The sequence below is a fragment of the Lissotriton helveticus genome, chromosome 2_1, assembly GCF_964261635.1.
Source record: "Lissotriton helveticus chromosome 2_1, aLisHel1.1, whole genome shotgun sequence".
NCBI lineage: Eukaryota > Metazoa > Chordata > Amphibia > Caudata > Salamandridae > Lissotriton > Lissotriton helveticus.
The window spans coordinates 1,569,370,874-1,569,392,523 of record NC_136059.1 but is presented as its reverse complement, the minus strand read 5'-3'; the positions used below and the strand labels follow the sequence as shown (position 1 = coordinate 1,569,392,523).

Genomic DNA, 21,650 nt, shown 5'->3' with positions numbered 1-21,650 from the left:
CCTTACCCATAGCTGTATTCCTCCTGAGCATGTCATGGTTACTGCTCCATCACTCACTGGTGGGCTATATAGATCTCCGTCGAATCTGCCTCTATGCAGAGTGTGTTCTTCGGCTGCTCCCTTGTTGTTCATAGGTTGACGATTGGCTGCCTGTATCCTATGCATGACTGGGGATTTCTCTGTGCCACTTTTGGGTGGGCTCCAAAGAACTTTTACCATGGTTGAATGTAATTTAGTGTAGGCCTATGGATTGCTCCGCTGCCACTCAAACGTAGACAAGGAACAGAATTCATAACAATCTATAGGATTTTAGGCTAGTCTACCTGCACAGCAATTTCTTACTCTACTTCATTCTACTTAATGCAATAAGTGCCGTGATACCAGGAGTACATTCCACTGCTCATCACGCTTGACACCAAGATACTTATCACATAAGCTACATTTATAACCCACACCTTTTCAAGTAGACATTAAAAAGACGTAAAGCACACTTCTATCCCTCACACGCCTTTCCTCCACTACATGCTTAGGTCCAGTAACCTATGTTAGGATAAGTACACCACTCTAGTAAATGATACACAACACCAAAACACTTCCCACATAAGCCACCCTGCTATTCAATGCCCATTCAACAAAGCTTTCCTATACGCTGCAGTCTGCTGTAGGACAATGTGCTTCTGTGCCTCGTCAGGGATATAAAGAGCTATATAAAAATGAAAGTAATTGCAACTCAGTTCTTTTCCAATACAATCGAATCAGGGCAGAAAAATACATGCACCCTAAAGGAGATTTCATGAATAGGAAAGAGAAAGTTGGAACCTTAAAGAAATGGGTGATGTTACCATAACATAAATTAGTAAAGTGAACTCCATTCTTGCATCAAGTCTCCAAGCTGGGTGATATTCTGTATCCAGGGAGTGATGTGAACTTACTTCAGTTGTGCATGACACTGTCGTGTTCTCTAGTGCACAAGAGTCCAGTGCAAAGCAACTTTAGTAAGATCTATTTTCAACATCTTTTGCCTTTTCTCCGGGTGTTAGAATGGATCCATAAAACTGGTTTGCAGAGGGCTAGCACCACTGTATTCTCAAGGACATGTAAGTATTATTAGAAATAAACATTGGAGCAATTTTAATATTTAATTTGCATCACAAAGTCATCACATAACCAAACGCATATATTCAAGTTTTAAACAAACATTTTATTATCACGTATGTAGAAAAATCACAATTTCGCTGAGATAAACAACATATGAATGATCCGTTCAGACTCTATTTTACTTGACGCGAGCACTAATCTCTTCTACAAATCATGTAATTGTGCACGGCATAGGTTCACTGGAGAGATTTAAAATAGGGCCTTTCTATCCTTATACATTAGTGCAGATGCTTCTTTTCAGTGGTAGTGTGGTGAAATACATTAATGAATGATACAAGAGCTGCATTAAAGGTTTTTGTCCAAGTACACGAACTGAAATGTGTGACATCGTGTATTTTTATCTTTTCTGTCCAAACAACCCATCTACATATAGCGTCTCGTATGCGTGTTAAATTCGATGCTATATTTGCAAACACGTTTCCATGGTTACCAAACTAACAGTGTCTTTTTTGGTCAAGTGCTGGCTTCTTAACACCAATACTGAAAGTCTTCATCAAAAAGGAAGGTTAACAGGTTATAAACTCCTCCAAAGGATATCTCTTTCAAGATGTAGGCTTCATCAACCAAACTACTATGACATGGCGAGGCACAATGCCAAAAATTGCTTCACCATGCACGGCTTTTTCCCCACTCTGTTTCATAGGGAGTCACAAAAATGTAACCCACGCGAATGTTTTAAATTTTTTTGACCAGGGTGCTATGCAGTTACCAGCATATGAAACTGTTGTCAAGTACAGGGAGCAGAAAATATAGTGACAGGAAACACGGTGTGTCACAAATCTGTCCAAGCGTACACTGATCAGATGCTCTAGATACTGCAAACAGTACACAAAATCACTCGTGCCACAAAATAATCATGGTCGGGTGAGGGCTTAGAAACCTTGCTAACGGTTCTGTAACTTTGCGGCAACACTGAAGGATCACAACATGTTCTAAATCTTAAAAACAAAAATTAGAAGCATCCATGCAGACCACACTTAGGTTAAATCTGAAAAAGATGCATACGGCACTAACATAGGATTGTCATTTCCGTGACACTTAAACCAATAGAGGTTCTTGACAAGAGACATTGTGTTCACTAACCCTAGTCTCCATCCCATACATTTTCAAAATAGAAAACACGGGAAGTGATGTGGAGGGGAAATTCCTTACTGCATCTATGTTCTTGGCAATAGACATTCACATTTTGTTTTGCTTTCAATTCCTTGTACTTGGCATCTTAGAAAAGAACAGGACATTGGAAAAGAAAGTGACATATGTTCCTTAATCGAAACACACCACACATCATAATGTCTTCTGGGTGGGATAAGCACATCCGTACTTTACTCCGAGCAGCGATGGCAAATGTATGCCGCTGACGAGAAGCAATGTATATAGACACAAATATAAATATTTGTATAGCCTTTTTTTTTAACATTTCAATAAGACACAGAATGACTGTATAAAAGTTTTAAAGGCAATACAAGCTCCTTACATAACCACCAGTATATTTACAGCATGCATACTTTTTAAAATCAAGCCATTTTTGTGCATTCCAATTTAAATGCAACAAGCAGTTACATGGAATGGAAGGTGATATCGGAGTGGTAATTTGACTCTAGTGCTACGTAGGGGGTCAAGTGAGAATTTGCCAATCTGGCAAGCGGTGCCACATTGAAAACTAGTGAATGGCAAAGACTTCCATCTGTACACAGAAAGTAAGTAGAACACGTAGCGCTTTCAGTGTATCTCAATACAGCAATCAAGGGATGATCACAGGGAAAGGCAATATGGGGGTCGCAGAGGAAGACACAAGTGCAATTTTCATGCCAGTACAATTTGGCCCATCTGCAAAGTCCACCAATCAAATTGCTATAATGGTTCCATTTGCAATGGAATTCCTTTTTCAGACATATGGATAGCAAATGGAATGAAACTGCCAATTTCACTTACACCACCTCACCTTTGGCAAGGAACTGCCACTAAGCAATATATTTACTCTAGCAAGCTAGAGCTGAAATTATCATGGATGGACAATAACTAATCTTTGATACAGAGCTAATCACCGAAGTGTGCTCGCCTGGTACGAGATATTATTACACCATTCAATGATCCTGATTGTACAAACCACCAAGAAGTCCAATCGCTCATTCCGCAATACTTCTGTGAGATTATATAGATTCCCCAAAATGCACTATGGCAGAGGTAGATTTTTTATAATGTGAGGTTGACAGCAGCTTAACTACTTGCCACTAAAGAATGGGTTTTTGCAACAGACATAAGGTGTGCACTGGGAAAGAGTCTTTTGTTTGTACACACCATTAATCTATTGAAACATACATGGATAACTATTCATCTCAGGAGTTATTTTGGGACGCAGCATCTTCCGCCTCAATCTACAACAACTGAAATCCTAATGGAGTGATTAGGCACAATTAGGCCATTCATCATACAGTTATGTTTTACTTTCCTGGCTTTGTGACAGATTTTTATACCCTAGTCTCCAGCTCATTAATATATATCGGTTGACATCTACCCTGCAGTTTCCGGTACCCTTTAGAGAACATGGAGAGCTTTAGCGTAAACTTTATTGATTACATCCCTTCCAAATTCAAAGGGCTTTGGTTATGGTTGCAGAAAGCAATCAGTTACGCACCAAAAGTGGGATGGCACTACCACATGAATTTCAATTATACAAGTACACATTGAATTCCATTAAAAAGAATATTCAAAAATAATAATCAAAAGTGCTTCAATACATCTCAAGAGACCAAATAGAATGCATTTCTCTCACCCAAAAAAAACAAAGCCCCTTGTACAATCAATAAGAAGTATCGAAGACTGGAGATGCATATATGCTGTAAATCGGTTTAATTACTTCATTGCGTGCCTGTTAAAATTTGCAAGGAAATTGGGAACCTAGTTTGGATTCCTGACCTGCAAATATATGTTGTGAAATTAAAAACTTGCATCCAGTACCAGGTAGGCGTAGCAGTCATGATTTGGTTAGAACAGTTTTTGTCATTTTCTTTAACTTTATCAGAACAGAATTGCGACTATTTCAAGATTTCCATAAATTTTACTAGGTGACGCTTTACTTGTGGCATTATCCGTTTGGAAAGGTTTTCTAGTGATTGTCTAGAAACACATTACCTCCAGCTCAGAAACGCCCCATTCAATAAAAGGTTTTACCTAAAACGTCATGAAATAGTATTCTATATTGCATTATTTTTATAGTGTCATTTTGGAAATTTGAAGAAAGAGGGTACAATAAAAGGTGTATCCAGAAATCAAGTGCTGTTTGCTCACACGGTACTTATAGTGCAGTTTTCCAAAGGCACCTGGATGAGGGACGGACAACTTCATGTTGCTCACATCACCATGCGCGACTGATAATTTAGATTTATTAGTCAGAAATATGCAACCAAGCAAGTAGTTGGAATGGTGGCTTCCCTGAACAGGAAAATGAACCGAAGATTTGTAGCATCGAGCATCAATAGCAGGATGTACTAGTAAACCAAGCAGTTGGAAAAAATAATCACTTTATGAAATGGTTTTAATCAGGACAAAGGCAAATTTCATGCTTATGGCACTACAGCCGAACTACATGGCATGCTTACTTCCATCAGAAAAAGAGGTTCCAAAAGGATTTCTTAAGATTAAACCGAGGAGCGCTTCTAGATCAGTTTCTCCCACTAAGCCATGGTGGCCTGCATTAGAGTGTACGATCACGAAGATGACTAATTCAGTGGGCTTGAAATTAAACCGTTTACAACACCTAGAAACAATAGCTAGAATCCTTAATATACAGCCAATACGATATCAAAAATTGGGATGCAGCACAAAAAGAAAAATGTAAATATACTCTTGCTAAACAATCCTTTGTAGTAGCTTGCATGAGAAAGTTCCTGGAAGAAAGAATCACTTGAACATCCAATAAGCTGACCACTCACAAAATTAAAACTTCCAAAGAAATTACAGTTGAATCCATACAGAATAATGTGCTTAATGATAATTTTTGGAGTTTCGCTCCAGAGAAGCAAGCAAACTGGTTTTGAGGCACCAAGCGAGAAGGTGCATCACAACGTATCCGTCAGCTGCTTCCACCAACACCCGCATACATTTTCCAAAAATGCAGTTCTGCAGACTTTTGCATGTCCGCTAATTACGTTTCTGCATTCCGTGATGAAAAACTGGGAAGCAAGACTACTTCCTTTCTGCTAAAAGACTGCCATCTTAAATTGAGACAGCAAAGCCCTTCCAACAAACCCACACCTGTGCAACATCAGACGTACATACAGCACGTTTCAATACCGTACCGTACAGTACACCGGAGAAACATTTCAAAATGCATGCAGCCATGCTTCAATTTCTTTAACACTTTGTCTTTGTATTGTAGCTTTCTATCGCCTCCTCTGTGACTGTTTCATCCTCCGCAATCTCTCGTTTCACCATCTTGCCCTCCAAGTTAAAGATCTCTTCTGGTGGAAACCCATGTGGTTCGGCCACCTTGACAGTCAGCATCTTCAGAGTCAGCACAGTGCCCGCAGGGATGGGAACCTTAGCTACCACAGACTTGCCCAACTACAGGTATTGGAGGAAAAAAAAGGAAGAAGATTCATCCAGCAGCAGAATACCATTAATTTCAGGCTACAATATACATAAACCAGATTATGGAAAACGAAAACTCAACTATGCTTGTGAGATGAACTCAATTTAACCATGCAGAATCCTTCTCAAATTAAAATTGAAAGCAGTACAAAAGTTCATAACTCACGCTATCTAGCCACCAGAAAAGGGATAATGTTATACATTGGAAAAAAAAAAATCACAATGCTATGGGGCTCCTAAAGAGACAATGCAGCATGGAGAAAAATAGTTGTGTTTAACCAGTCCTGCATCACTAACCATCAACATTTGCCATTCTAGAATGTTGTTGGTTTGTATGATCATGTCGACTTGAGCTCTGAAATGTACTATAAAATCGCTCACTGGATGGTCCCTTTTAGATGCCCCTTCAGAATAGTTGTATGTGCAAGAGGATTCTAATTCGGCAAGAACTTTACTACACGCTTCATAATATAAGGCACACCTGTTTCTAGACCATTTCCTAACGCCCCCCCCAAACATTTTTGGACTGAGATGTTTATATTAATCGGTCTGCATTTCCTGGTTGGGGAAGTAAGTTAGGTCTTTGGAGGGAATATCATCCAAATATGAATTCAAATCAAAAAAACGTTCACGGAGTCACACCAAAATTACTCAATATAACGGAATGATGCCATTTTAACTGAAAATCTGCTTAATGTATATCTAAACCATGTCTTTAAATGAGCATTTTACCTTGGAAGTGAATTTTCTGAGGAAATTGAACAGCACATTACTGGATTTGCGTGTGATCATTAATAATGCATTGGTGAGGGGGAAAAACCCAGAAGATCCTCAGTGGCTTGCATAAATACTACATGGTCATTTAGCTTCAGAGATGCGATCGTGTGACTAAGAGATAGGAAATGGCCACTAATTTTAAGGTTCCATATGGGGAAATTCTGACTCTAATCTGCCACCGAGGTGACAATTCTATTTTCAATTGTAATGGCACACATTTTACTGCACGGAGACCTACAGAGATATACTGGTGTAAAGAAAATATTTTGGACTACACTCGCCATTCAAGATATTGGTCAACTTCCTCGGAGGTCAATCTGCCCCAAAAAAAAAAAAGTATATTTTCGGAGAGAAAGCAAACCATATTTCTGCACTGAAAAGCATGCTTGACTGAAATGCCACAGTGGGGTGCGAAAGGAGAAAGAGGCCACCTTTATCAGACCTCACCATGTTCTCAGGAAAAGTTTAGGTTTACGGTAAATATGATTCTGAAACAAGGGCCCATACTACTATAAACCAGGAAAATAAACATTTTGGGTAATTTCAAGGATTATCTTCAGAGGAAGCAGAAGAGTGGGTAGCTGGTATAAAGAAGGGATAACCTAGATGAGTGACTTTGGTTGTTATGCCAAGGAAAACTGGATCAGCATGTATGCAGACCTCTGGCATTCAATTACTACCTTTGAGATGACTGCCATGAAGGTATGAACATTGTTGACCAAAGGAAAAGTTATTTACCAGAAATCCCAACTCCTCTTTCAGGGGAATCATCATCAAAGTCACAAGCACTGAACTGTCCGGGCCACGCACTTGACACCCAGACTCTATATTTAAATATTTATGCTTTTCAGTTTAAAAAAAGTGCACCACACCAGAGACAACAAATAGCCTCTGCTTCAAACTAAGAATAGCCTAATTTAATTTTTTATTTTAAGAGCCAATTAATCACTGCATTTTTTAATGGCAATGTGAACAGATAGGTTGTCATAGAAGTTAGAGTAAAAATAGGCACTGTGCATTGGCACAGTGCCCGTTTCAGGGGCAGTTAAGTTCGTTTTTACAGAACCAAGAGAAACATGGGAGCAAGAGAAAAAAAAATGTCCACTTTCTTGTCCGGGTGTTGGAATTGTTGCTCAACGATTCTGATGAGGGCTCCTCTGAAAGAGAACTAAATTACGAGTACATTTACCTTCTCTATCCTCATCAATAGTCAGAAGCATTGAATCAAATAGCAACAACATCCCACTAGAAAGGCAGTTAAGAAAGAAAAAAAGCATCAACTATCACGAAAATAGATTTGTCAAAGAGCCCTGACCTACTTGGGCATCTGCCCTTCACCTCAAATCTACACAGTAGTGTCTCGTAAATGTATGTACAGACCTCCAAGTACCAGCTTTACTTTTTTGTGAAATATGGGAATTTCATACTAGAGCAGGTGTAGCAGCTTTTATCCTTATATGCATCTTCGGTCGTCCAAGAAGAGATTACCAACTTTTAAGGTAGTAAAATACAATTTACTATCCATCTTGAAATGGACTGCTTTATTGTAAGAAGAAAAATATTACTAAACCAGTAAGCATTTGTTGGTGGAATATAGTGCTGTAGGTTTACATGCTGGACAGGTTTGTGCCATTTAGTATTGGCGATGGATGTGTGCAAAAAAAAAATTCTTCTATGAACTCCATCGGGTTATGAGATACTGGGCCATATGTATCAAACTTTGATTTTGCGATTCTCAAATTACGTTTTTTTGCGAATCGCTATTTGAGAATCACAAAATGCTATGTATGTAGGATTTTCAAATAATTTAGCGAATCTTACATATTCCTTAATTGCAAATTTCAAATTGCGATTCGCAATTAAGGAATACCTCCCCATTCATTCCTATGGGTCTGCAGGCCCATAGGAATGAATGGGAAGACATTCTCAATTTGAGATTCTCAATTTGAGAATTGCAAATTGAGAATGCAATTTCAAGGGTGCCAGGATGTTAAAAAGGACAACCTGTTGCACCCCTGAAATGTGCATGTGTGCACATGTGGCACACATAGATGCCCTAAGGGCATCTATGTGCACCACATGGCACTTTGAAAAATGCAGATTCAAATGCAAATTCAGGGGGGTGTGGTTTGGACGGCGGAGAAGATGGCGGCTTGAGCCCTTCTCTCCTCCCGTGACGCAGAGTTTGGGGAAAATGTCGGTGATTTCCTGCTACTTCTGATGATGCGGTGAAGTGGCGGAACACATGGGGAGCCTAACGGCGGTAATCTGAGTGTCAGGGAGTGACATTGACTGCTGCTCTGGCGACCGACTGCTGTGGCCGCATGGGATCCTGCGCGAGGCTCTACCCGCCTTGCTGACTCACCGGACACTCGAATCCGCCTTCCCCGTGCGGCCAGCTCGGCTCCCGATGCCTCTCATCCCCGACTGCTGCATCGGACCTGCACAGGCTGCTTGATGCCTGCGGTCCCGAATCTCACAACGAGGACGGGCTGACTTGCCCCTCTTCTCAGGTCCTGCGCGCAGTCATTCACAAGGTGGCGGCCCCGAACCTGCATCGGCCCGTTTCTGCTACGCGATCATCCCTTTTGCCTCAGCTTGCTTGGTACGCTCGTATAGCGATACAGCAGCCGACTCTCCACATACTTATGCTCCCTGGTGCGGCCTTAAACTGTCCATTTAACTCCTTCGTGCCTCGTTAATGAATGCCATACTCTGGTTTCAGTGCGTGTCCGGCTACCTACTTAAACTCTCATGCCACACGCCCACATCTGCCCTCAGCCTTTGCCATGTCTAATGGAGCTTTACTTACCTGGTGCCCATGAGGTGATCTGTTTACCTGGCCTTCTCAGCGACGAGGAGTAGGCTCCTCTCCATTTTCAGCCTTGCCTGACCCTAAGATGGCCGACGATTGGGACATTCTCTGCAGCCATTGACTGATGTTGGATCTGAGGCTGGTTTCACTTGATCATTTATTTAGATAAGCACAATTTAAGCGACCACTGGTGGGCCTCGGCCTCGATTCACCCTCCAGGCCTTTAATTTGCAGACAATCCATAGCCTACGTCCCTCAGCCTGCTTCTAGTGACCGAGTACAACTAACCACACGTCGCACCAAGACCTATCGCGGTGCTACCACAGCTTTGCACCGCACCTGGTGAGCCTATAGCTATTGCAGATTTAAACTCCTACACCATGGGAGAAAAAGAAGCCAAAAATCTTAAAAGGCTGAAAGCTGATCCGCCGAACCCAGTATCTCCGGCCATAGGCACGCGTGACATTAACACAACGTTGGACACAATACTACTCAAACTTGCTGAAGTTCACGATATCGCAACGTCAACCAGAGAAGAGATTGCTGCGGTTAGGCAAGACATCAAGGACACAAATGTCAGGCTCTCAGAAACACAAATGTAGAATCAGTCAACTTGAGGATTCGGAGGTAAAGGTGAGCAAATCCCTCAAAGAGCTCTCACTATCTACAACCTCCATGTCACGGCGCCTCTCTGAATTGGAAGATAGAAATCGCAGGGGGAACCTGCGTATTTTTGGCATTCCGGAAGGTGCAGAGGATAAAGATGGATCGTGCATACCTTTCTTGGAGTCCTGGTTTCCGCAGGCCACCAACCTCTCCTTCAGCAATCCGCTGGAGTTCGATCGAGCTCACAGAGTTCCTGCTCGTATCACGCCAGGCCAAAGGGGCCCTAGCCCGATTGTCTGTAAACCTCTAAGGTACCAGCATGTGGAGCAAATCTTGTCGTTCTGTCGTGTATTTCTATAGGTTCTGAATCGATCCCCCTATTCCTGACCATATTCTGGTTAACCTACCTAGCTAGTTAACTAACAGTCAGCCCATGAGGCAAGAAATCCCCCATGATGCAGATACCGTTATCTGACGCAGTCACACTACGGCACAGGAACGTGTTATCTGATTAGGTCATAACGCTTGAGATCTAATTAGACAAGCGACATTCCTCCAGCCCCTGATAAGGCATACGACGTTCTCATAACAAATCAAACCTATGACAACCTGGATAATCCGTGCGGCCATTGTTTTGATTTCACAGAGAACTTTAGTAAAGAATGTGCTAACGAGCAAGTCGTATGACATCTTTATTGACGTACCTATGTCCATCCTTACGTCAATCCCGGCACCTTTAAGGTATAAATATTGCCGACCTTGCCCTATGCAAACACACGCGTGGTGACAAGACGGAGCAGCCATACTTGCCGAAGCCGAGAGCAGAAGCAGACCCCGCAGGCAACAGCCCCGCCTTCCTGACGCGCTGAGAGACGCGCTGCTATCTCAAGCCGAGAGACCCAGCACCGGCGCTTCTGGGCAGCCCTCGCAGGCAGCCTGGAATATCGAGAGCAGAGAAAGAGATACCATTCCTCATTCATCCTAAATTCCAGGTACAGAACTGAATAACCCCTCCTAGAGAATTCTTTAGTTATTCACTTGGCAAAAACAAACTTAACTTAAACTGTAACTTTCTATTCCCGCCCACGTATTAGACTTAGGTCAGGTACACGGGGTAGGCGTATTTAGAAACACCAGTTGAGTACGTTTAGTCAAATGTATATGTAAATATATTTTAATCATTTTAAACATCATATGGCTCAGAAACCATATCAATGTTTTTACAGTATTATTTTATACTATTGCTTTTAATGTATGCACTTTACTTAACTATAAGTATTGCAATAATATCGATCCATTTCTCTTGTACGAGAAAAGAGACTGATCAATAAATAACATCTTTTATTGAACACGCCCGTCTCCTCCTTTTCTCTACATTCTGATGAGACTAAGAATGCACGTACTGACTGAGTAAAATAATTGCCTTGTGCTCACACGACTCTTGAGATTGACTCTTGATTAGGGGAGAGCAAAGTTGTCATGTTCTATGGTTGTCAGAAACTAAATCCCTTCTTGTCTAATCAGGGGAGTTAATCCTTCCTTGAACATTCGAGAAAGTTTCTAGCGAACTCTGAGCTTAGCTGGCAAACCCAAAAATTAAGTCTAGTATCGACAGTAGTAGACCTAGTTAACGTCTGGCCTAGGCCTTTACTGCTGTAGGTACTATTCCAATGCGCAGAGCCTATTGGGAAAATAGGAGCTACACTACAGTTCATGCGCAAACATAATCACATATTGTGGAAGACTAGCAAAGTATACATTTCCCAGGACTACTGCAAAGAGTGTGGAAGACTAGCAAAGTATACATTTCCCAGGACTACTGCAAAGAGACTGTCAACTTGAGGAAGAACTTCCTGGCCCTCCGCCCAAGGCTTCGCACGCTCAACTACCAATATGGCTTTGTAGGCCCTGCAAGATTCCGAGTCCTGATTCAAGGGGTGCCACAAATATTCACAGACCCAACACATCTGAAGAAATTTCTTGACGGCCTGGACGAATCTTCAATGGACACAGCTGCATCGAATGCTCCTGGTGATGGCACCTAGATCACTTGGCCCATGATATTCATATAATAATCCGCCTGCAAACCTATTGACACTCCTCTTTGATTGATAGCCACTTCACGGTGCTATTTAGGTCCCTATGGTTTAGGTCTAGGGTGACATGAGATGAACGCGGTCTCGCACATGGATCTATGACGACTGTACGTCTCAATTGTCCTATGATACAGGAGGTGGTTTGCGGTGTGGTAGGACACACTTTTCATTACTATATGACCAATCTAATGTTACACTACTCTATACTGCGTGCTAATACGATGTTTAGATACTATGTTTTTAATCCACTTGATTTTCACTTGTTTACTCAACGAGGTGAGTACTGCATATGTCAGCGCTTCACACTTAGAGCCTATGATGGGTATGTGCTGTAGTCGCACACTGCTCTCTGATGTGTTCCACAATGCCGCATGACAAGCTTTTGGAGCACATGAGCAGTTCAGCAAAACGTGTGGGCTACCATGCAGAAAGAGGGCACTTTCTCTCTCCCCCCCCCCCCCAACGAAAGCGGATGAGACTAACCTTTCCCTGGAGAGTCTTCATTTTCTAGGTGGAAGAACTTAGAAAATCCATCTGCATTGGCAGTCCCAGGTCTCTGTTCTACTACAAAGTCCATTCCCTGTAGGGAGATGGACCATCTCAACAGTTTAGGATTTTCACCTTTCATCTGCATTAGCCCTCTGAGAGGTCTGTGATCAGTTTTATTTGGGAAGTGAATACTAAACAAGTACGGTCTCAGCTTCTTCAGGGTCAAAACCACAACAAAGGCCTCCTTCTCCACCAAGGTGGCCCAGGTACACCAAAGTTTGCTGCCCTATCTGGCATTTGGATGCCTTGATAGTTAGGCTTGCAGTTTGCAGAGCATTTAAAACTTTCCCAAGGTGGATCAGGTGTTACTGCCGGGTGGAACTAAAGACAGCAATATCATCTAGATAAGCTGCACTAAAGGATTCCAATCCAGAAAGGACTTGATTCACCAACTCTGGAAGGTGGCAGGGGCATTCTTTAAACCAAAGGGCATAACAGTAAACTGATAATGCCCATCAGATGTGGAGAATGCGGTCTTTTCTTTTGCTCCTGGTGCCACTACCCTGCAGTTAAGTCAAATGTACTTAGAAATTTGGCTGCACCTAGTTTGTCTATCAGTCCATGTGCTCTTGGAATAGAGTGAGAATCTGTCTTGGTGACAGAGAGAAGCCCTCTATAGTCAACACAACCTCATTTCGCGATTTCCACCCTGTGGATGAGGTTTGGGGACTAGGACCACTGGGCTGGACCAGGGGCTCCAGGGGGTTCAATAACATCCAACTCCAGCATCTTGCTGACTTCAGCTCTGATGCTTTCCTTGACTTGTGATGAATCTTGTTTTTGACAGGTGAACTGTCACCAGTGTCCACAGCATGGGTACACCAGTTTGTCTCACCAGGGGGTCAAGGAAAAAAGCTTTGCATACTGCTGCAAGACTTGCTTACCACCAGTCTGCTGTTGGGCAGAGAGGGTGTCTGAAAAGACAACTCCATCCACTGGCCCATCTTTTGGGCTGTATGAGAGGAGGTCAGGGAGAGGTTCACTCTCTGTCTCCTGATCCTCATCAGTCACCACAAGCATAGTGATGTCAGTCATGTCATGGGAACAGTCCAGCCCGAACTGCCAAGCCATGTCTTCCATGGACCGGAAACAAGCATCCTGGGACCGGTTTCGGATTCATAATCCTCATCAGCCAGGCTATCTTGAATCCAGTGGCCAAGTGAGCAAGGGACTCACGTCTGAGCATACCCTGCCACACTTAGGGCGAACAAAGCGATACAAAAGGGGATGATGGACGGAGAGTTTGAGCAAATCAAACACTCACCCCCAGTCAACTGATCTGGGTTTAATCCATCACCATTCTTTAACCCACTCAGCCACCCCATTTCAGACATGGCTATATGCAAATCAGTCTGACCCTGTGCCTCATGGGAACAGTCCAGCCCGAACTGCCAAGCCATGTCAACTTCACGCGGACCATTTCATCACCTGTGTGTGAAACAAAATAAAGAATTACTAGAAAAGGGGAGATTCAGGATTCTTTGTTCAGCTTCCAGCTTAAGACCAGAAAACAACCCAGCCTCAAGCAAATTCCATGATGGTATCTATGCGCTGCTGGTCTGATGAATCTGCTTCCAAGCTGTTAGCCTGGTTAGAGACTAGCTTCCCTTAGTGTATGACTTCGTAGAAGTCCTGTTGGTCTTCTTTTGTAACTTAAAAAAAAAAAAAACTTTGTAAGGAATCCAAAAGGGATCTATCACAATGAACCAACAACAGTGTTTTGGTTCTCAGTTGTCATCCCTGCAGACAAACGGTCATACTTCTTCCTAACAAGTGAGTCCATACATTAGCTCTTCTTGTCAAGAGGAGGGCGCTGCCACCTGGAATTTTCTGGCCTCAGATACAATAATGGAATCTGGCGGTGGCTCCATCCTGTGGAACAGAGGATCTTGATCTGGTTCTTTTAACTGTGAATAAGCAATAGTTGGCAACAGAGGCTTGGATTTCGCTTAGTGATTCAAGGTCTTGAATATCACAGAAGGAAAACTTGTTACATAGGTATTCGTATATTCATCTTGGCCACATCCCCGACTAGTACCTCTTAACACAGTGATGTGGTCCACAGGCAAGAAGCGAGCAGCAGGAGAATCAGCCAGATGACCACACATCTACTACATGCCGATACTTTTTGCGGCTTTTTACATTGAAAAAAACGTCTTATTTTGGAACATTCCATAACATGGAATTATGATTGTTCTCGTTCCATGAGATCACCAGACCTCACATGTGTGAAGAATATATGCCCTAAAAAAGGAGAAATTAAGCAAGCCCTGAAGAAGTCCTGTGAAATTTTAGTTCGTGTATTGAACATCATCTACGCCATCTTGCAGACCCACGTACGAGCATACACGACAGCCATTTTAGGTACCATGGTCTCCCTGTTCACGATCGCTCATCAGCGCACTTCCCTGACCCTGCAAGCGTCCCCCATGCACCCTGACTGCCCCCGCTCTCTCATGCACAAGTCATGAGCCCTCCCCTCCCATGATTCTGTCCCAGAGAATCGCACCCCGCGCCTGACCAACACCTCCTGTCCCTCCATGAATACCCCTCCTTTGATGACCCCTTCCTCTGAGCCTAAACGTCAGCACGGACCGCTGGTCATCCTTTAGCCCAAGGATACAGTTTATTGCCCATTACTGTATGCACTCGCCTCTCCTGAAAGAGGCCACTATTGATCACGAATTCCCCATCCCCGAGATTCGATCAGGCGCACATTCCAAAGGAATCGGCAGAACACTCAGCTGCATGATAGCCCCCTCCCGACCACATGAGGGGGAAAGAGCCTCTACTGTTGTCATGTGTTGGAACGGGCCGGAATTGGGGGGGCGGGGATGTCATTCTCATGCTCTACAATGTCCCTGTTGTAATAAAGGACGTTCACATGTCTAAAACCAGTGTATAAAAGACCAGCTCTCAGAGAAGTTGAGAGAGCACCTCGAGACGATACCTTGCTGTCTGATCTGATGTGTTCTGATCCGTCGGAATAAACTTGTTTCCTGTCTTCCTGTCTCCAGCGCCTCCCTCTTTATTGGATAACTTCGTATGGTATTAGAGGCGTTTACGCCGGGCAAATTTTACTAAGGAAACATCTTCTGAAATAGCCTGACCATTTTAAATTGATCTTTATCAATTGGCGTCCCAAACGCGGGGCCCATCAGCGACACGTGGATCCAGTGGGAGAGGTCCCGACGACAGAGTGAACGACTGCAACGATCGGAAGAGCTCCTGTCCGATAGACCCTCGTCTGACAGCCGATCATCTGAACTTCACTGATTCCGAGCAGACCTCTCCCGAGTGATCTACGGTCCTGACTGGGAACCACCAGGAGTGCCGCGATAGCAACAGAGAGTAGAGGACGATCGGGCGCTGAAAGCGGAAGACGAGAAACTGTCCATGCGGTCCGGGTAAGGTCGTGACACACGACAAAATTGCGAAATTGATTGATTGATTGTTTGAAAATACTAGTATTACTTATTGACCGCTTCTGAGAAATTCTCTATTTGCAAACAAACACAGAATCGCCATACTCTGTTTAGTCTTTGCAGATAGTGGAGGGTAGGCAACGCAAAACTTTAACACGTCGTGCCTATTCTTTTTTTCTCCCCATTGATTGATTGATTGAATCGAGCATTGAATTGTTCGAAGTTGGTTCTCTTAGGGATCTTCTCTGCCTGCAAACGGGGAAGAATAGGAATATTCTCTCTCCCTTTGCAGAGAGTGAAGGGTAGGTAACGCAAACCTTTAACACGTCGTACCTATTATGTTCCTCATTGATTGATTGTTTGACCAAACATTGACTGTTTGGAATTGGGTCTTTCGGGAGGTATTCTCTGTTTGCAAATAGTGTAGAATAGAATATTCTGTCCAGTCTTTGCAAATAGTGAAAAGATAGGTAGTGCAGGCTTTTGCCCCCCCATGGTAATCCGTCATGCCTATCTTCTCCCCATTGGTTCATAGTTGGGTCAACCCGGACCGCTTATTAGAGATGAACCATCCAGCTCCACTGGAGGGCACCCCTAATAAGGACATGTTTACTAAGCAAGGACTAGTCGCTATAGCTTATAGTAAGTTATGGCATAAATATACAAAAAAGGATCCTGAAAACCAGTGGCCACTGATAGGTTTTTTTGATGAAAATAAAATAAAAACACTAGAAGCAGCTGTAAAAATAAATAAGGCAACGCCCACTATGCTCGATAGTATCGGCATGTGGCGCAAAGAAGCAGAGCACCGCAGGAAAAGAGAGGAAGCAAAAACAGTGAAAGAATTACGGAAAGCAGCCCATCTGGCCGCAAAAGAACTAGATGAAGAAATAAGAAGAAGGGAGGAAGTTAAACAAACGCAAGAATCAGGACTGACAGGTCAATGCCCTGTCAGGACCACCCCTACGCTCTACCCGGAGGTGCCCTCTAAACAACGGGCAAATGACGAGTTACTGCTCGGTCCTCCAATGATCTACATGCCTCCTCCTTATGCTCCCTGCCAGCCTCTAGCACAACACTCACCAGTCCAGAGTGCAGTCGAGGGTAACCCTAGCGCTAGTGCCCCGACTCTTACGGCCTTCGCACCAGCCACATTGGTAACAACACCAGATGAACTTGAGACTGGCAAACAGTTAACAGCCAGACCAAATAGGTTGAGCAAAGATGAGCGGGATGGAATCGACCAGATAGCAAAAACCCTGGTAGAACGGAAGGAGAGTGAAGAATATACGATGAATATGCACAACTCACATGCCGGTAGTCACAGACGGCATTTTATTTTACGGTTCAGCTACCACACTCTGAAAGCATATGAGGATAGGTACCAGACTAAAAGTCCTGCTAAATTGACGACTCTATATAGAAAGATTGATGTCGGAGATGGGGCTGAAAGCGATATGACGGACCTCTTCATGCAAACGCTTGAGGTCTTCCGCCACCTCGCGGAACAGAAACCAGAAGTCAAGCTCACAGTCCATGAGACGATTGAGCCCTCATTAGGAGCAGCCAACACTATGATGCCTATCAGAGAAGCCGCCCCCTATTGGGTTCCCCCAAGAGGTCAGGGAACAAACGATGATATCAACCATGCAGATGCCAAAGGGAGGGTTGTGTACAACTGGGTCTACCAACCATGGGATCGGCAAGATATTTTAACTTTTAGACAAACCCTGCCCGATTTAAGAAAAAACCCTACAGCATTCTATACCGAATTAGGCACAGCCTTGGGCTCAACCATAATGACTCTAGCGGACATGGATTTGTTTTTCGGGTTGTGTCTGCCGGCTGATGTGTGGAAGCAAATTCGGAGAGCCGACCACACAGATCTGTTCGGACACACCTGGACAAAACTCGATGAACTAGATAGGCAGCGAGAGCCCGGAAAGAAACCTGTAAAAGACATACTGGAACTCCCCGACAAAATAGTGCAGAAGCTAAAAACGTTGATCCCAGAAAAGAAGGTAGACTGGTCGATAGTCACGGCCTGCCGCCAGAAACCTCAGGAGGACGTATCAGAATACTTCTCACGATTTGAAACAGTGTTCTCCGACTACAGTGGCCAAGACATGACCACCGCAACCGGACAACACCTATTTGTGCAGAACTATGTAAAGGGGCTATCGCAAGAGGTCTCCCAAAAGTTACAGACTAGCGAAAGTAGTTGGGGAGCCTCTAAACCTGCAGCTATCCTTCAGATGGCTCAGTATTACGAACACCAAAAGAATGAGAACGAAAGGGCAACTGAGAAAAAGAAAAAGGACCTAAAGGAACGAGTAATGATTGCACAACTACAGGGAGTGACCACAGGGAGGGAACGGTATAGGGGGAACTACCAGTCAAATGCCCCTAGGAGTTCGACCCCTAGAGACCGCAACCCCGCCCCTGGCGCTCCACGAACCGACCTTGATGAGAACCAATGTGCATTTTGTAAAGAATTTGGACATTGGAAGTCTCAATGCCCAGCCCTTCGGGAACTGATTAAGAATAAAGAGACAAGGGACATGGCAAATGGCCCCAAAACTGGAGGGCAGGGACGAGGACAGACCCACGACACCACCAATGACCGATCTGGTAGACCAAACACATTTGACCGCCCCCGACAGAATCAGTACCAACAGTCCGATGGCTACAATGATCACGACTCTGCATAGGACTGCCAGGGGCAAGGGAGGGATCCAGTCGAGCTCTGTGTAGACCAGCAAGGTCCTTATGTCACTGCTAAGGTCCTGGGTACAAAGTCTCCATTTTTGGTAGACACCGGAGCGACACGTAGTGTATTATCAAAACGACTGATTCCAAGGGCACCCTTGTCTGGCTCACACATTACCTCGATAGGTTTCGATGGGACGCCCTCCACTAACCCCCTGTCTGTACCTATCTCCTTTGACCTAGGAAACAATCCCACTGACACGACGTTTCTGCTCTCCTCCAACTCCCCTGACGCCATTATGGGTATTGACTTACTGAAACATTTCCGAGCTACTATTAGGTGTTCCCCAGATGGAGTCCGAGTCATTCTGTACGATAACCCAAGCATGTCCAGACCCTACCCCGCACGGCATATGTGCTCCGTAACAGATGCTGACCTATCCTTGCTCGATACCCTACCCCCGTACCTATGGGCCAGAAACGACTCGGATGTAGGACGAATGATGATCGATCCTGTACACATAACTGTTCGACCAGATGCGATACTCCCGAAACTCCCACAGTACCGAATATCGCCCGAAGGCGAGAAGGCATTGGTAGCGATTATTCAGTCCTTGGTAGATGCAGGAGTGGTAGAGGAAGTGGTTAGCAATGTCTGCAATAGTCCTATCCTACCCATTGTTAAGAAGCAAGGTGAGGGGGATGAGAAAGCGTACCGCTTCATCATCGACCTGCGAGAAGTCAACAAAGTGGTGGTGCCACAGTACCCCGTAGTCTCAGACATCGCCACCATCCTGACTCTCATCCCGTCCACTGCCACCACCTTCACCGTTATTGATCTCAAGAATGCATTTTTCTCTATCCCCATCCATCCAGACAGCCGTTATCTCTTCGGCTTCACTTTAAAAAACCGTTCATACCGATTTTGTAGAGCTCCCCAGGGCTACACTGAAAGTCCCAGCATTTACAGCCAGGCCCTAAAAAGGCAGCTGGACGCCATCCAGCTACCAGATGGAGTGGTGTTGATCCAATATGTCGATGATATCCTTTTGGCGGCCGACACCACTCCACTTGCAATCACAGCCACCATCCAACTCTTGCACTTTCTCGCGGAGAATGGCCACAAAGTCTCCAAAAAGAAACTGCAGTTCTGTCAGCCCCAAGTAACATACCTAGGTCATCTCCTGTCCAAAGAAGGGAGAAAACTTACACCCGACCGAATCCAAACCATCCTAGACACCCCTATTCCAAAAACACAGAAGCAAGTCCGTTCATTAGTAGGCCTCACTTCTTTCTGCCGACAATGGCTACCAAATTTCAGTCTCATTATAAAACCCCTACTTTCCCTGTTGGCCAAAGATGTTCCGTTTCCACTCCCGTGGACTCCCGAATGCCAAGCATCCTTTAAGGAGTTGCGAGATGCCCTTTGCTCGGCACCCGTTCTAGGAACACCAGATTACTCCAAGCCCTTCTCCCTCTACACTCACGAAAGGGAGGGATGCGCATTGTCTGTTCTAACCCAGCCCATCGGCGCCAAGCAGCGCCCTTGTGCCTACTTCTCTGCCACTCTTGATCCAGTCGCCAGAGCTCTACCAGCCTGCCTTCGAGCAGTAGCCGCTGCTGCTGTCTCTATCCGACAGAGTGAGGGAATTGTACTTTCGAACTCTCTCACAGTATTAGTACCCCATGCAGTTGACACACTTTTGAACCAGACCAAGACTCAACACCTGACTAGTGCACGACTGACAGGATACGAATTAACTTTACTTGCGCCCCACATCACCCTGAAGAGATGCACGACATTGAATCCTGCTACACTGTTACCCTTGCCCGAAAATGACCCCGATGTGCCCCCTATACACGACTGTGTGACCCTCACGGACGAGCAGACTAGGAGTAGAATTGACCTCCGAGACATTGCTTTCACAGATCCTGACGGAGAACTATGGGTAGACGGCTCTTGCATCAAACTCCCAGACGGCACCACTTCTGCTGCCTATGCGGTAACGACTGCTCGAACAATAGTTGAAACAGCTTGCATCACACAACGATCCGCACAGGCAGCAGAACTGATTGCCCTCACACGAGCATGTATCATAGCAGAAGGAACCACGGCAAACATTTACACAGACAGCCAGTACGCCTTCGGGGTAGTTCATCATTTTGGGCTCCTGTGGAGGGAAAGGGGATTCCTGACGTCCCATGGTACACCCATCCTTCGCGGAGATCTAGTCTCCGCCCTGATTGAAGCAGTTCTCCTCCCCAAACGATTAGCAGTATTTAAATGCCAGGCACACAAGAAGGTGACAGATTTAGTTGGACAGGGAAACGCACTAGCCGACATCACTGCCCGAACCACAGCTGAGAATAGGGCCACGACACGCATGTATGTGACCAGGTCACAAGCAGAAAAATGGACCAACGCTAGGGAAACGATCAGGGATATCCAATCGACCAGCACATCACACGAACTGACTGAGTGGGCACGGGTGGGTCTAAGGGACGATGAAGGCTGCTGGCGGACAAAGGACACAAACAAATGGTTGCTGCCTGATGCATACTTGATCCCCATACTGACAATGGCACATTCCCCTGCACACATAGGTTCTGCCCCCATGATCGAACTCATTTCCAAAGTCTGGCATAACGGCAAGATCCCCGACTCAGCCAAACGCCTGGTCCAACAGTGCCTTATCTGCTTACAACACAACCCCGGGAAAGGAACTGTAGTACCCGGGGGAGGGTTTGGGATCCCCGACCACCCCTTTGAGGTCCTCCAGATGGATTACATCCAGCTAGAGAGGTGCCAAGGCTTGAAGTACGTATTAGTCATTGTATGTGCCTTCAGCAAATGGGTGGAAGCCTATCCGACCCGTGATAACACTGCCATGACTACTGCCAAAGTACTACTGAAAGAGTTTTTCC

The 21,650-nt window shown here is 44.6% G+C and overlaps 1 protein-coding gene across 1 annotated transcript in view; it reads right to left on the bottom strand.

Annotated features, from left to right (window-relative positions):
• Positions 1 to 1,180: 1,180 nt before the first annotated feature.
• LOC144818788 (N-acetylneuraminate-9-phosphate synthase-like) overlaps positions 1,181 to 21,650 on the bottom strand; it is a 181,310-nt gene continuing 160,840 nt past the window's right edge. Inside the window, exon 6 of the mRNA XM_078676539.1 lies at positions 1,181 to 5,721. Coding sequence (XP_078532665.1) covers positions 5,512 to 5,721 — 210 coding nt within the window. The 3' untranslated portion in view covers positions 1,181 to 5,511. The remainder of the gene's footprint in view (positions 5,722 to 21,650) is intronic.